Source organism: Salvia splendens, chromosome 5, assembly GCF_004379255.2.
Source record: "Salvia splendens isolate huo1 chromosome 5, SspV2, whole genome shotgun sequence".
Classification (NCBI taxonomy): domain Eukaryota; kingdom Viridiplantae; phylum Streptophyta; class Magnoliopsida; order Lamiales; family Lamiaceae; genus Salvia; species Salvia splendens.
Genome location: NC_056036.1, coordinates 41,279,702 through 41,293,714, shown reverse-complemented (window position 1 = coordinate 41,293,714; position 14,013 = coordinate 41,279,702). Strand labels below are relative to the sequence as shown.

At 35.0% G+C, this 14,013-nt stretch overlaps 1 protein-coding gene and 1 long non-coding RNA gene across 3 annotated transcripts; both read right to left on the bottom strand.

Annotated features, from left to right (window-relative positions):
- Positions 1 to 264: 264 nt before the first annotated feature.
- Positions 265 to 2,374, bottom strand: LOC121801856. Of its 2 annotated transcripts, XR_006050684.1 has the most exons (3): positions 2,173 to 2,374; positions 1,100 to 1,918; positions 265 to 992 (listed from the first exon to the last, which is right to left on the bottom strand). It is a non-coding gene; the product is annotated as an uncharacterized LOC121801856 (long non-coding RNA). The 2 variants fall into 2 exon arrangements; XR_006050683.1 differs by having other exon boundaries at positions 265 to 1,918.
- Positions 2,375 to 3,805: 1,431 nt separating this feature from the next.
- LOC121801855 lies at positions 3,806 to 5,305 on the bottom strand. The gene is made up of 2 exons (XM_042201293.1): positions 5,150 to 5,305; positions 3,806 to 5,057 (listed from the first exon to the last, which is right to left on the bottom strand). The coding sequence occupies exons 1-2, from the start codon at positions 5,219 to 5,221 to the stop codon at positions 3,975 to 3,977; spliced, it is 1,155 nt and encodes a 384-aa protein (XP_042057227.1). The 5' UTR covers positions 5,222 to 5,305; the 3' UTR covers positions 3,806 to 3,974.
- Positions 5,306 to 14,013: the final 8,708 nt, after the last annotated feature.

Genomic DNA, 14,013 nt, shown 5'->3' with positions numbered 1-14,013 from the left:
ATAAACTATACTCCTATAATATAATGCACCGAATCTTTTTTTGCACAGCCTATGCTCTACGCCTCAAACCCTTAATTTGAATTAAAATTAATTTAGATTACGAGCAATCTTAGTTGTAATTTGTAAAGAAAGTATTAACCATTATAATAGAGATAAATTATTTATGAAGAAAGTATTCCCTGCATGTTTTAATTAAAATAAATGAAAAGGCCCAAACCTAAACCCACGCATAAAAGATTTAGCAGTAGAGGAAATAACAATGAAGGTGCAAAAGCTGCGCGCAGCTTGAAGATGAATCATGGGGCAGAGTTCCGAACGCCGTGGGGTCGGGGGCCGTTGGGAGGAGTATTCCGGCAGTTCACCAGGGATGGCGGTGGGGTCGGCCGACCCCACTCGACCCCACCTCCATCCGCCGCTGCGTCTACAACAAATGTCAACAAAATGATGCAGTTTCAATTTTTTTTCTGAAACGAATGTCAACAAAGTGGTATGGTTTCTTGGTATATCAACATTCAGGACCTTCGTCTGCATAGAATGTATATCAACATCCTCCTCAAGTGGTATGGTTTCTAGGTATTTGATGCCAGTCATTCGGTCACTTCGATGAAATGTAATCCCCCCATTTGGGAAACCAAAAATAAGCTCAACATCTTTCGCGTCAATCCCTACCTCATCACCATTAGGCAGCTTGAGACTGCACCGTAGGTGGTCAAAATGCTCCAGTAGTCAATAGGCTAACGTTGTTGGAATAGATGACACATCGTACTCGAGAAGACCACCAAAGCCGAGCTGCCTGACTGCAGCTTTCTGCTTTTCATTGAGAGACTTCAGGATCCGCAAGAAAAAACGCGTTGTTCTCTTGATCATTAGTTGTGTTCTGTCGGCTTGTATAGGCATGGACTGCACAGATTTTGACTGTTTTCCAACTGTTCTAGTCCGCTTCCCACTCCCCTCACCCTCATCTACAGCTTTACCCTTTGATTGACGTTTTCCTGATCAAATACCAAAACATCAATAAATAATGTCAGTCACTATACACAGTAAACCGAGCAACGTCGATACGAGCAATTACAAAAGCAAAACAAAACAATACACTAACATGTTGTTTCCATTCCCAGATAAATTATCACCACGAAATTGTTCTACGCAAATTTCAACACCCTTTTTCAAAAGCGTCAGTATTCCATTTCAGTTACTAAGCAAATTTCATCACCCACCGGCTAAATGTTGGCCTCCCACGTCATATACACACCAAACCAAGCAATGTCAGTACGAGCAATAACAAACGCAAAACAAAACAACTCACTGACATGTAGCACTTCCCAGATAAATTATCAGCATGCAAATGCAACAGATCAGAGACTTAGAACAATGTCAACAACAAATTTCTACACTCATCATCAAAGTCACAGCCAAGATGTCACTTTAATTCTCATATACATTTCAGAATGTCAGAAATACACAACATCAACATCAGATACATTCCAGAATGTCAACACCCAAATTTCCCAAATGAAATGCACAGTGTCAACAATGATGATGGCCGAAAATTTCAACAAACCAACATCAACAAAATTTCACCATACATCCAAGCCCCTTAGCTCAAGTGGTTGAGAAGGGTGGCAAGGATATGGCACCATCCTGGAGGTCTTGAGTTCGACTCCTGGATGGCGCGACTTTGGGATTAATTTCCCTGTGGGTCTGTTCAAGGTTGTTTCCTTGGGGCTTGGCAAGCTTTCGAGCCTGAGCGCGTCTGAAGGTGGCTGGTAGTCTACCGGGGCTGAACTCGTCGGAGGGAGTGCAGTCTACGAGCCAACATTGGCTAGTTCACGCCCGAACCCATCGGAGGGAAGCTAAAGTATTCGAGCCACGAGGGGCTGTGGCGGGCCAGTTCGCTTGCCGAATGTATCTCGAACTCCTATGTATGAAAAAAAAAACAAAATTTCACCATACTACTCCACTATTTTAGTTTGTACAATGTCAACAGATAAGTTAGTACACTTTAAGCAGCATAAAGAAACACCCAAGAATCACCAACTTGGCGACACCAAAGAAATAGCCAGAAATTTCACCAAAATTTCAACAACTAGGGTTTTGTTGCTGGAAAGCTCACCAAAAAAACCAACAACAATGGAAATCTCAACAACTAGGGGTTTTCGCCGGAAATCTCACCTTCAGATGACTGCGCCGAAGCTTTCCCACTTTGTCGCACAGAACTCATGAAGCCGCCGACGAGGATTCGCTGACGCTGTCGCCGCAGAGGATCGCCGTCGATTAACTATGGAGGAATTGCAAAAGAAGAAAACGTGGAATGAGGGGGAAGAAGAGAGATGAAACGAGGGGATATGAAACGTGAATAGTGGGGAGACGCAGTTATCGGGATTACATAATCTCTCACCATAATTAATAGTTTCAACTGATTAATTTTGTCTCAAAAATACCCTTTGTTGACAGATTCATAGGGAATATTGACATCTCAAATCTAACATATATTAACCGTTGATTAATTACAATTATTTGGTAGGATTAAAGTTTGTATAGTTTGTATTATAGAGGGTTTGTAGATTATCATGACCCGGTAGACACTTCCTATATATTTAGATTTTTCTATATAAAAGTAGATATTTTATACTATAATAATTCTATATCTAAATAATTCTACTATAAATTATCTAGAAATTCTACTGCATGACATATAGACATACATAATACTTCGATATTTCTACTATATTTTATTTTATTTTATTTTAAGAGGATAATCTGATTGGGTGTTAGGTAAACCCGATCAATATCTAATTTATTGTTTAAGATGTTTTTTTTCTCAAAATTAGGTGTAGTGTCTCCATCAAAACCTTCTCCACTCTCTACTCCCTAGTAGGTCTCTACTTCTTGATTAGTCACAAGACTCCTTGACAATTCAATCGGCATAACAACATCTCCCTTCAATAAAACCCCAATTTGGAAACTCATGCTCGCAACCATCTTTCAAACTGTATTCTCTTGTTCTATTTTTTATGTTCGTTTATTGTATTATTCGATTCTTTAAATTGCTACTTAATATAAATTGGATATGTTAGTTTCATGGTTATAAAATGGTTAAATAATTAGCATAAAATAATAAAAAGAAATTAATGCATTTTTTTCTCATAAATGAAGTTACATTTTTTTTTGGAAAAAGCTAAACACTAATTACTAATAAACATAACCATCATTTTCTCTCTCCTCATGATTACTCTATATAATTTTTTTCATTTATACATTCAACTACTTTGTTCTCTCTATTTAACATATAAAATAACATCATCTAAAGATTCTAAACATTCGATCCATCACCCAAATATGACAACACTACTGAATGGACGGAGTACTAATAAGTTACAGAACAAACTTTCCACTTACGTATTTTATTATCCTTGTAAACGACTTTTAACTGCAGCATAATTAGAATAAAATAATTTAATACATTCTACTTTAAAAAAAGAAGAAGAGAATTTTAACTTTGGAGAATTTAATATTTTATCCATTCTCTATTCTCAGTTATAAACTTATTAGTAAGATATGGACACAGTCAATTCACACATAGGTACACCGTCGGTATTCGGAGACTCGATTAATCGGTTTAAGATACTTCGTGTCCGGCATTTGATTACTCGAAATATGCATCGGATCGGCTATCGAATATGCACTTTAGATGATTTTTGAATTTGAATATCTGATTCAATTGGTGGAGTCAGTATCACAATCATCGATCACAAAACAAAGAATAATCATGTAAATCAAGATTTCATTGTAGCCCTAATAAAAGTATCCCAAGACATAATTAATTTGACACAAAATTATACAAATGGGCCAATAATGGCAGCCATATACTATTATATTAAAACAAGAAAAAAAAACTAAGTTATAAGTACATATATATATATGATCTACATGCAAAAAATCAGTATGGCACAAACAATTGCTTACTTACTTCTTCAATCAGTTTGGATGATTTCTTCTGCGATATCCTTCAAATGTACATGTTCTTCTTCCTCTTCCTCTTCCTCGTCCTCCTCCTCTTCCGTCCCGTCTTCCTTCTTCTCCCTTTCGAGCGCCTCCTTATACGTGCTCAGCTCCTCCTGCGTCTCGTCTTCCTTCTTCACCTTCTCGAGTGCTTCTTTATACGTGCTCGGCTCGTCTTGCTTCTCGTCTTCCTTCTTCTCCTTCTCGAGCACCTCCTTGTAGCTGCTGCATCCCAGCGTCTGGTTGAACGGGTGATTCTCGTCCTGCGACGAGCAATCGGAGACCGGAGAAGTGTTCGCCGACTGGTAGGATGAGTACATCGGCGAATCCCCTGCGCTCAGCGGCTCCTCCAGCGCCTTTATCCTGCTCTTCCACGATTGCAGCCTCTTCACCGACAAACGCACCACCTCGCCGCCGTTTGCCTCTTCGAATTGCACCGATTTCGGCGGCGGCGCGTGGTGGTTCCTCGCTGCGTCGGCGTAGGAGTACGGCTTCTCGAACTGCACCGATTTCGTGTGCTCCGTAGATTTGTCATGCGATTTGCAGTTGAGGTCGACGGGGATCTCCTTCTCCCTCGCGGATTTAGATCCGAGGCGGATGAGGATCGAGAGGAGGAAAGTGATCCATGAGATGAGGAGCATGATCGCCCAATCGAGGAGCGGGAAGCGGATCGGGAATTTCCTCACCGCATCGTCGATTTGCTCCGGCAGAGCCTCCGCGCGGCGGACGATGCCGTCGATTCCGTCGAAGAGCGGCGCGGATTGGGGGAAATTCGCCTCGATTTTGCCCTCGATTGAGAGGATTTGGTCGTCGATGGCGATTACCAGGCCGGAGCATCGAATCGCGGTGTCGTGGACGAAGGACGGGCAGAAGGCGTTGAAGGTCGAGATCGTCCTCTTCGCCATGGATCCGAGCGGCGCGTCGAGATCCTGCGCCTTCGCGGCGGCTCTGCGCGCGATGGAGAGGCACGAGGCTCCGCACGTGTGCAGCGGGCGGCGGCGTGCGGATTTTTTGGCGGTGGCTCCTCCTCTTCCTCCTTCGTGGGGAATCCGTGGCTGCAAAACGTTGATGTTTGATGAATCGAGTCGAAAAGCAGAAGAAACTGCAAACAATGTGAGATTGAAATGGGAGAAGAAGAAAATCGTACCGACGTTAGAGAGGAAGCCGCGGAGTGTAGAATGTTTGCAGGAAGACTCCAAACGAGACTGACAACCCCCATTTTCGTGAGTAATTTTGAAGAAAATTGGGAGAAAAAAAGAAAAAAAAAAGGCGCCAAAATTGAATGATATAAAGCACGTGATTTTAAAATTCGTTAATTCAGGAATATAATTGGTCGTTATTCACTTTGGCCGTTTTGTTGTAACTGAAACCATATAATTAATTTTCTATTATTATCCTTTTTGATATATATATAATCTCTCTCTATTACTACTACTACTACATAATACTCCACTATTAATGAGGTGAAGTTCACGTGCTTAAATTAGCATACACTCAAAATATTTTATCCCAATTCTTTCAATGTATACGTACTTAAATTATGCAAACAATAGTCTTGTTTTTCTATTTATTTGTACATCAAAATTATTCATTTTCTATTTTCTTATTCCCCTACTAAATTCTCCATCCAGAATATATATTATTTCCTTCGTTTAAAACAATAATGTTGGCAGTGAATTATATGCGTTTATATGTGAAATTGGTAAATAAGGTATTCATAGAAATTGGTTAGAATATTACTAAGGCATCCACATCCCATACTGAAGGTAAATATTACTTGGTTGCTCAAATGCTTATCAACATTATTTGCACAAAATAACTTAAATCACAAGGACCGAACACTATTCACATTTATTATTATATTCTTGTTTTTTTATTATATATTAAATACTCCATCCATTTCTGAATAGGAGTTTCATTTTTTTCAGACACGAATTTTAAGAAATGTTAAAAAAAATGATGGAAGAAAGTAAATAGGGATGTCAATCGGGCCAACCCGTTCGGGTTCGGGCCAACCCGTTCGGGTTGTCGGGCCATTCGGGTACGGGTATTCGGGTTATGATTTTTTCGGGTTATAAAAGTTCGACCCTAACCCTAACCCTAACCCTTCGGGTTTCGGGCTAACCCACCGGGTTATTCGGGCCAATGAGTATTTTTAATTCTTTTAATATTTTCAAAAAATAATACTTATTTTAAATTTTCTTTAATTATATACATATTTTTAATTAATCATTCAACAATGAAATACGTATTTTTAATTTTCTTTAATATTTTAAAAAAGATTAAGTTATTTAAATTTAAATAACTTATTCATTACATAATTATTTACAAAATATCTATCAATAGTATGTTTCTGTTTATGTATTTAAAACATAAATCAACACTTTATTTCAAAATTCAAACATAAATCAATTCGTAGAAAATTAAATAAAATTTTCATAACGTTAGAGGTGCATCGTAGATGTAACAAAAATATTTTGAATTGTTAAAGAGTAAATTATCAAGATGCTAGCTAATTAGAGTAACTCTAAGTTTTCTTGAATTATGATTGGTCAAATTTAATTTATTCCAGCTGTAAATAAGTCAAATAATAAGTTATCTTTGTTTTAAGAATCATCAAAGTACGCATAATTCAATGACGAAGCGGCGTCAAAACACTTTGCACTATTATATTGGAAATATACTAAAAAAAAGCTTTTATATACGAGTCTTTATGAATCCATGAACCACATCATGATTTTTTTCGTGATCTTATATAGTCGGTTGACATATTTGGATTTTGCATGGTTTTAGAGGGTTGTCTTGGATGATTTTGATTATATTTCTATATTTTGGTATGTTTACATCTTTGTTGAGAAATGATAGAAAATGGATTAGAAAATGTACACAAAATATGTGGATGTGCAGCAGCCTTGTTTGAGTCAATGTTTCTCGCGATTTTGAAGTCTGATAAACCTCTAATACATATCTCTCTTCGTCTTCGAAAGAGCTTCGCGTGGATATATTGCACGCCTCAATCGGAGCTTTGTAGAGAAAGTTATGACCGTTACAAAAACTGCTCGCTGTGCAGAAGCCTTCAACCCGACGGGCCGACCCGTAACCCGAACGGGTCAGCCCGCCTAACCCGACAACCCGAATGGCCCGATTTTAAATTCGGGCTGTGAAATTACAACCCTAACCCTGTATTTTTATCGGGTTATTCGGGCCGGCCCGCGGGTTCGGGTTACATTGACATCCCTAAAAGTAAATAAGGGTTCCATTTATATAGAAGTATTTGTATCTGTTTACTCTAACCTTCATTTCAATGCAAAATTATTGGCGGCCAACGTTTTAATGACTTTTGCTTCAATAGTAGACTATGCAACTACTTTTATGAGACTATTCATATGTATTTTGTGCAACTTGATAGCCTTTTTCCACATCATTTTTAATGCATTTCAGTATCTAAAAAATCACAACAACGGTAAGCATTGCTATCGTGTAATACTAATTTTGCATTATTAATTTGATTTTATATATTTAGTTTGATATTAATAACTTAAAACATATAATTGATACTCCCTCCGTCCCGCACTACTTGCACTTATTTTCTTTCTTGGCGTCCCAAGTTATTTGCACTCTTTCAATTTTTAGTAACAATTTATACATACAGCCGTAATTGTTGACTTTGTCTATCACTCATTTCTTAATCTCCGTGCCCAAAATGAAAGGTGCGAGTAGTGCGGGACGGAGGGAGTATTATTTTACAAATTACATCAAATCAAAGCCTAAGTTTATTATATTTTTTTTAACTAAGTTGTAGAAATTGCACGTTTTCATATTTATTGTCTTTCCTCACATAAACCAAGAAGAAAATGATAACTAAGAAGAAAATCTTATATCCTACTACTTATTATTATATAAAATGAATTATGTTATCTTCAAATCAATAATCATTGCCGTCCTTTTTCTGATATATAAATCACCGGCTTTATTTAAAAATTTCATGTATTAATAATTGAACAGACATAGAGATATTGCTCGTACCAACAAGCAAGGTATATCTAATATAAAAAATAATAAGTACTACAATAAGATTGCTTATAGTAGTATTGGGTAGTGATCTATGTCAAACACTCCTTAAGCAAATAACTAGAGAACAAATCATAGCCACAAGATCAAAAAAATCAAGGGCTAATATTAATTTTCGAATTTAATGAGATATTAGCTCCCTCAATCACAAATTTACTCCATAATAACAAGTCAGGGGTATTTTGGTCATTGCACAGTGAATTAAATCCAATTTTGAAAATTGAATTCAAACCGTGTCGGGTCTTTTTCTATTCTTCTCTCTTTTCCTCTTCTCGTCGCAGTTGGCGGTGTCGCAGAAGAGAGTTTTGGTGGCGACAATGGCGGTTGCCGAAACCGTCTTCGCTCTCATCGGTAGCTCAGCCGCGCAGGAAGGTCCCGCACCGGCGCTGGCTTCCGTCGCTCGCCGTCGCCGTCGCAGTCGCCGTAGCCGTAGCTTCGTTCGTCGTCGGCGCGGCGCTCATGACCTGAGTTTTTATTTTCCTTTCTAGGCTATGGTGGAGTGTGTATGTAATATATATTGATTTGCGGTGTTTGGGGGTTTGGATCAGTTGAATTGCTGTGTTTGGGGTTTTTGAAATTCTTTTTCGGTTTGTAATATTCATTCGACATTTTTATGTGTGACTTCTAACAGTGTGTATCACACTATTAGATATTCATACTGTGCATTTGATGTTAATTAGGATAAGTAGTATAAAATTGCCATTTTCTCCAAATCATATTGCCAGTAAGTTCTTACCAATTTTGATGTTATTATTATATTGATTTCATTACTTATTTTATTGTTGTTGTTTATACTAAAAGAGTGATGTGTTTTGTAAACAAGAGTGAAGTAAAATCACAATAAGAGTGATGTGTTTTGTAAACAAGAGTGAAGTAAAGTCATGCTACGAGTGATGTGTTTTGTGAACAAGAGTGAAGTAAAATCTGAGTAAGAGTGATGTGTTTTGTGAATAAGAGTGAAGTAAAATCTGAGTAAGAATGATGTGTTTTGTGAATAAGAGTGAAGTAAAATCTGAGTAAGAGTGATGTGTTTTGTAAACAAGAGTGAAGTAAAATCTGAGTAAGAGTGATGTGTTTTGTGAATAAGAGTGAAGTAAAATCTGAGTAAGAGTGATGTGTTTTGTGAATAAGAGTGAAGTAAAATCTGAGTAAGAGTGATGTGTTTTGTAAACAAGAGTGAAGTAAAACCTGAGTAAGAGTGATGTGTTTTATGAACAAGAGTGAAGTAAAACCTGAGTAAGAGTGATGTGTTTTGTGAACAAGAGTGAAGTAAAATCTGAGTAAGTGTGATGTGTTTTGTGAACAAGAGTGAAGTAAAATCTGAGTAAGAGTGATGTGTTTTGTGAACAAGAGTGAAGTAAAATATGAGTAAGAGTGATGTGTTTTGTAAACAAGAGTGATTTGTGTAGCCCACAAATAAAATGATTACATATAGTACTCTTCACGTTACGGTGAAATGAAATCTAACTTCCATGTCTCAATTTATTTATTTCCAATTATTTCAATTCTTTAGTACTCCATATATTTTTTCACCTTTTCTTTTAGGTGTCCAACGACCGTCCTGGTATTTTGCTTAGTGTTTCATCTGAAAATATTAACAACATTCTCAAATAGAATATCAAATTAAATCAATCCCAATTTAAATTTTATTTAAAAGAAATTAATCGTATTTTCAATTCGACTTAAGTAATTAATCTCCGATAACAACTAAACCACCCGTTCCACTAAAAAATTTCAACACCCTAATAGGATAAACCTCCTCATATCACACCCCCACCCCCCAAAAAAAAGATCAAAATCTCAAATAAAACATAATTAATCAAGAAAAGGTTCTGATTTCATTTTCTGTTCAAGTAGTGCATCTAGACATAAAATGCAAATAAATTCGTTGCGTTATTGTTAATCCGGCCACTTTGCTTTCTCCACACAGACAGAGAGAGAAATTATATTATAATCTGATAAGAGTGTAGCAAAGTGCATGCCTTGCCTGCTATATGGTGGGGCTAGCCTGCCTAGTGGTTATAACTCATAGCGAGCGAGAGAAAAAAGCCATTCAAGAAAACATCAGTGAAACCGAGTGAAGTAAAATCTGAGTAAGAGTGATGTGTTTTGTGAATAAGAGTGAAGTAAAATCTGAGTAAGAGTGATGTGTTTTGTGAATAAGAGTGAAGTAAAATCAGAATAAGAGTGATGTGTTTTGTAAACAAGAGTGAAGTAAAATCAGAATAAGAGTGATGTGTTTTGTAAACAAGAGTGAAGTAAAATCATGCTAAGAGTGATGTGTTTTGTAAACAAGAGTGAAGTAAAATCATAATAAGAGTGATGTGTTTTGTAAACAAGAGTGAAGTAAAATCACGTTAAGAGTGATGTGTTTTGTAAACAAGAGTAAAGTAAAATCATACTAAGAGTGATGTGTTTTGTAAACAAGAGTGAAGTAAAATCATGCTAAGAGTGTTGTGTTTTGTAAACAAGAGTGAAGTACAATCATGCTAAGAGTGATGTGTTTTGTAAACAAGAGTGAAGTAAAATCATGCTAAGAGTGATGTATTTTGTTACCGGGTTAAAGACATTGAAAAATGCCGTTCAAGGATGTAATTGAACGCACATCGTGCATCACAAATTCAATTTGACAATCACTCCAACAGTTCACCTCTGTTTCTTGAAACACAATTTTTTATTTAAAATTTTCTGAAATCATACCATATACATATCACACTAACATATTTCCATTCTTTGGAGAAAATTCATATGCTTTTTTTAATGTAAGAAACTACTACTATGAATCAACATCCAGCTGCACCGAATCCCAGCTTCCCTCCGGCGACATCATACACCACTTCAAATGTCAATTGCTGCGTGTTTCCGAAGATTCCGGTGTCTGTGGCGTCTCCGTTTCCGGCAAAAGCAAGGCACGCCACCGTGGAGCAAACCGATATCAGTATCCCCGACGGGATGAGATCGATCTTCACTCCGCCGCCGAATGCGAACGACACGGTGGGGATTGTGACGGTCGTGTAGTTGGAGAAGTCGAAGCTCGTGTCCAAGATGGAGTACGCCGGCGCCGCCGGGTAATTCTTCATCCCGTCGCCGGAGAGGAAGTGGAGTCGTGCTCCGTCACCTCCTTTGAGAGAGAGCATAGTGTGTCTACGAGAATGGTATGTGTATATGCAGGAATGGTGTGTGTGTTTGATTTCCCAAAATGTCCCTATGCAATTTGTATGAGTTAAAAATGTATGCTTATTTTAGTCATTGGATTAAGATAATGTGTGGCTGAGATTTGTTCTCTAGTTATACACTTAAGATTAGTTATACCTTGATCACTACCCTAGTAGTATTTATTTATTTATTTACAAATTTTGTCATTGTGTTATTTGTGTCTACCCTAGTTAAATAATTAATGTAATGATATTTAATAGTCGTGGAATCTTATCAAGAGATACGTTATTATATTTCATTATAATGAACTGTCAGCAGCTTGGGACCCATTTTTGCCAACTATAATCAATGATTATTTAGTTATGATAAGAGACAGTATAATTAATCTCAACAATACATTTATAAATACGACAAGACCGTATAATAAATTTCAATAATAATACATTGATATCCTCGTTTTAAATCTAGGTAACACATTTCATGTATAGGGTATTTGATTCATCAAATCTCATCACGTTGATATTATACGATGGTTTGGATACTAAAATTTACTACTACTTTATATTATCTTATGATTACAGTCACACGCATTCATTTGCTTCAAATTGTATTTAGTGGTCCATCGATAATGTCAATTTAGGGAAATTTTCGAAAAAATTTAAAAGTTTTGTTCAATTCTGATCTACTCTGTTATTTTGAAAATTATAGAAATTACGAAGATTGGATTTATTTCAATGATCCTATGGTGAAAAGGTAGGTGATATGTCAACGGAAAAATTGTGCGTGGACGTCATCGCTGATGAATTAGTCAATCTTATCAATTCATAAGAAAATGAAACCGTTTGACGACCAGAATTTTTTAAGAATAAAATTAAAATGTTATGATTTTTCTGAATGCTTTTTGAAATTACAAGACAGAATTTGACTTAAAACTTTTTTGGCAATTTGCGCTTTATATTATAATAATCAACAATATAGTAAATGCTTTAAAACAATTGGGGCCGACTAATTGTTTTCATTTTAGTGTATTATAAAGTTCATATATACGCTCCAAACAATAATCGATAAAATAAAACAGAGATTTGTGATTTTGCTCTTGCTCTTGGTATTAATTTTCTTGTGATATGGTGTTGGCAATGTTATTTTTGGGTTTTAGAGCCATCATTGGTTTGCGTGCTTTTCTCATACTATAAAAAAAATCAAAATCTCTTTTTTTTGCTGTGAGAATTGTTACTCTAAAGACACGATTATTTCATGATTAACTAGAAATTACGATAACCTTATTTAATTAAAACCGAGAGAGTTATCTTCAACTTCAAATCTTGGCATTATATGAATTAAAATAAGAGTAAACTACATAAATGATACTTGATCTTTAACTTTCGCACATAAATGGTACCTGATTTTTATTTTATATCGTTTTTGATACATCATGACAAAAATAACCATGGGTATTAAGCATGAGATTTTTTTGCTATGGAGGATATTTTTGGAAATTTCAATTAAATAGTAGTACCAAAGATGTGATTTTTTTTTCTTTCTTTCTTATTTTTTTCTTCTTTAGTTTCTTCTTCATTTTCTTCTTCGTTTTCTTCTTTCTTTTTAATATTTTATCTTCGTTTGTTCTTTCTTTATTCTCCTTAGTTTATGTTTCCTCTTTTTTCTTTTCTCATCTTTCTTTATAGTATTTTATACATACATCTAATTGTATTCATAATATAAATCAAGAACAAAAAACTTAATTAAATTAATTATTTAAAGTAATTAAATCAATTGAATATTTTTTATTCAATTATTTTATATTCATTTTAGGGTTGAAACACGTAACTAAAAATATTCAACTCTTTATATCATTACGAATACAATTCACAATTTTAATTTTTTATTAAGATTATATTGATTAGTTATTAATTTAATATAAATAATAATTGTTATTATTATATAATATTATATGATTCATAATTTAAATAATTATACAATAATTATTTATTAATTACTACTAGTGTTTATATTGTAACAATAATATTATTATAATAATTAAATATAATTATAACTATAATTATATTTAAGTATATTTGAATAATATTAAAAATAAATTAATTATTAATTTATAAACATTAAAATAATAATATTAATATTAATTAATAATAATAGTATAAAGAGTGAGGAGAATGAAAGAAGATATTATAATATTATCATTTTTTGTACTAGTTTTGTTTATGCCCAAAATATCTTTCATGACACAAATGGAAAAATGCATTTGCTTAGAGGGCATTTTGGGGTGAAAATCTTATCATATACTAAAAATGTGATTAATAGGTACTAAAAACGATATAAAATAAAGATTAGGTACCATTTATGTGCGAAAGTGAAAGATCAATTATCATTTATATAGTTTACACTTAAAATAAATATAGCTGATTGAACACAGTTGGGTGAGATCATGCATTAATAATTTTTGATATTGTTAATGTGTCAGTATTATAATATCATTTGCTAAAGTTCAACTCTTGTCATTTCATTTATTTATACTTTGGAAACATATTATAAAAGTGATGAAGAAAAGTGGCTAGAAAAACCTAAAATATTCTAATTGTCACGACCTGTGATTAATTAGTGTAACACGTGAAACTTGAAATTATGAAATATATTATATTTATATACTATTAGAAGTTTGTGGGAGTGATGCAATGTTGTGACATTAGACTTTAGTGCATTAGTGTGAGCTTTGATAAGTCGTTGAATGCATCTATCCATTGTACTAATTAGACTTTATCGCGTTAG

Coding starts and splice junctions, on each gene's coding strand:
- LOC121801855 (XM_042201293.1), bottom strand. CDS start 5,221: ATGGGGGTTGTCAGTCTCGTTTGGAGTCTTCCTGCAAACATTCTACAC. Junction 5,058..5,149: donor CGGCTTCCTCTCTAACGTCG/GTACGATTTTCT, acceptor AACGTTTTGCAG/CCACGGATTCCCCACGAAGG.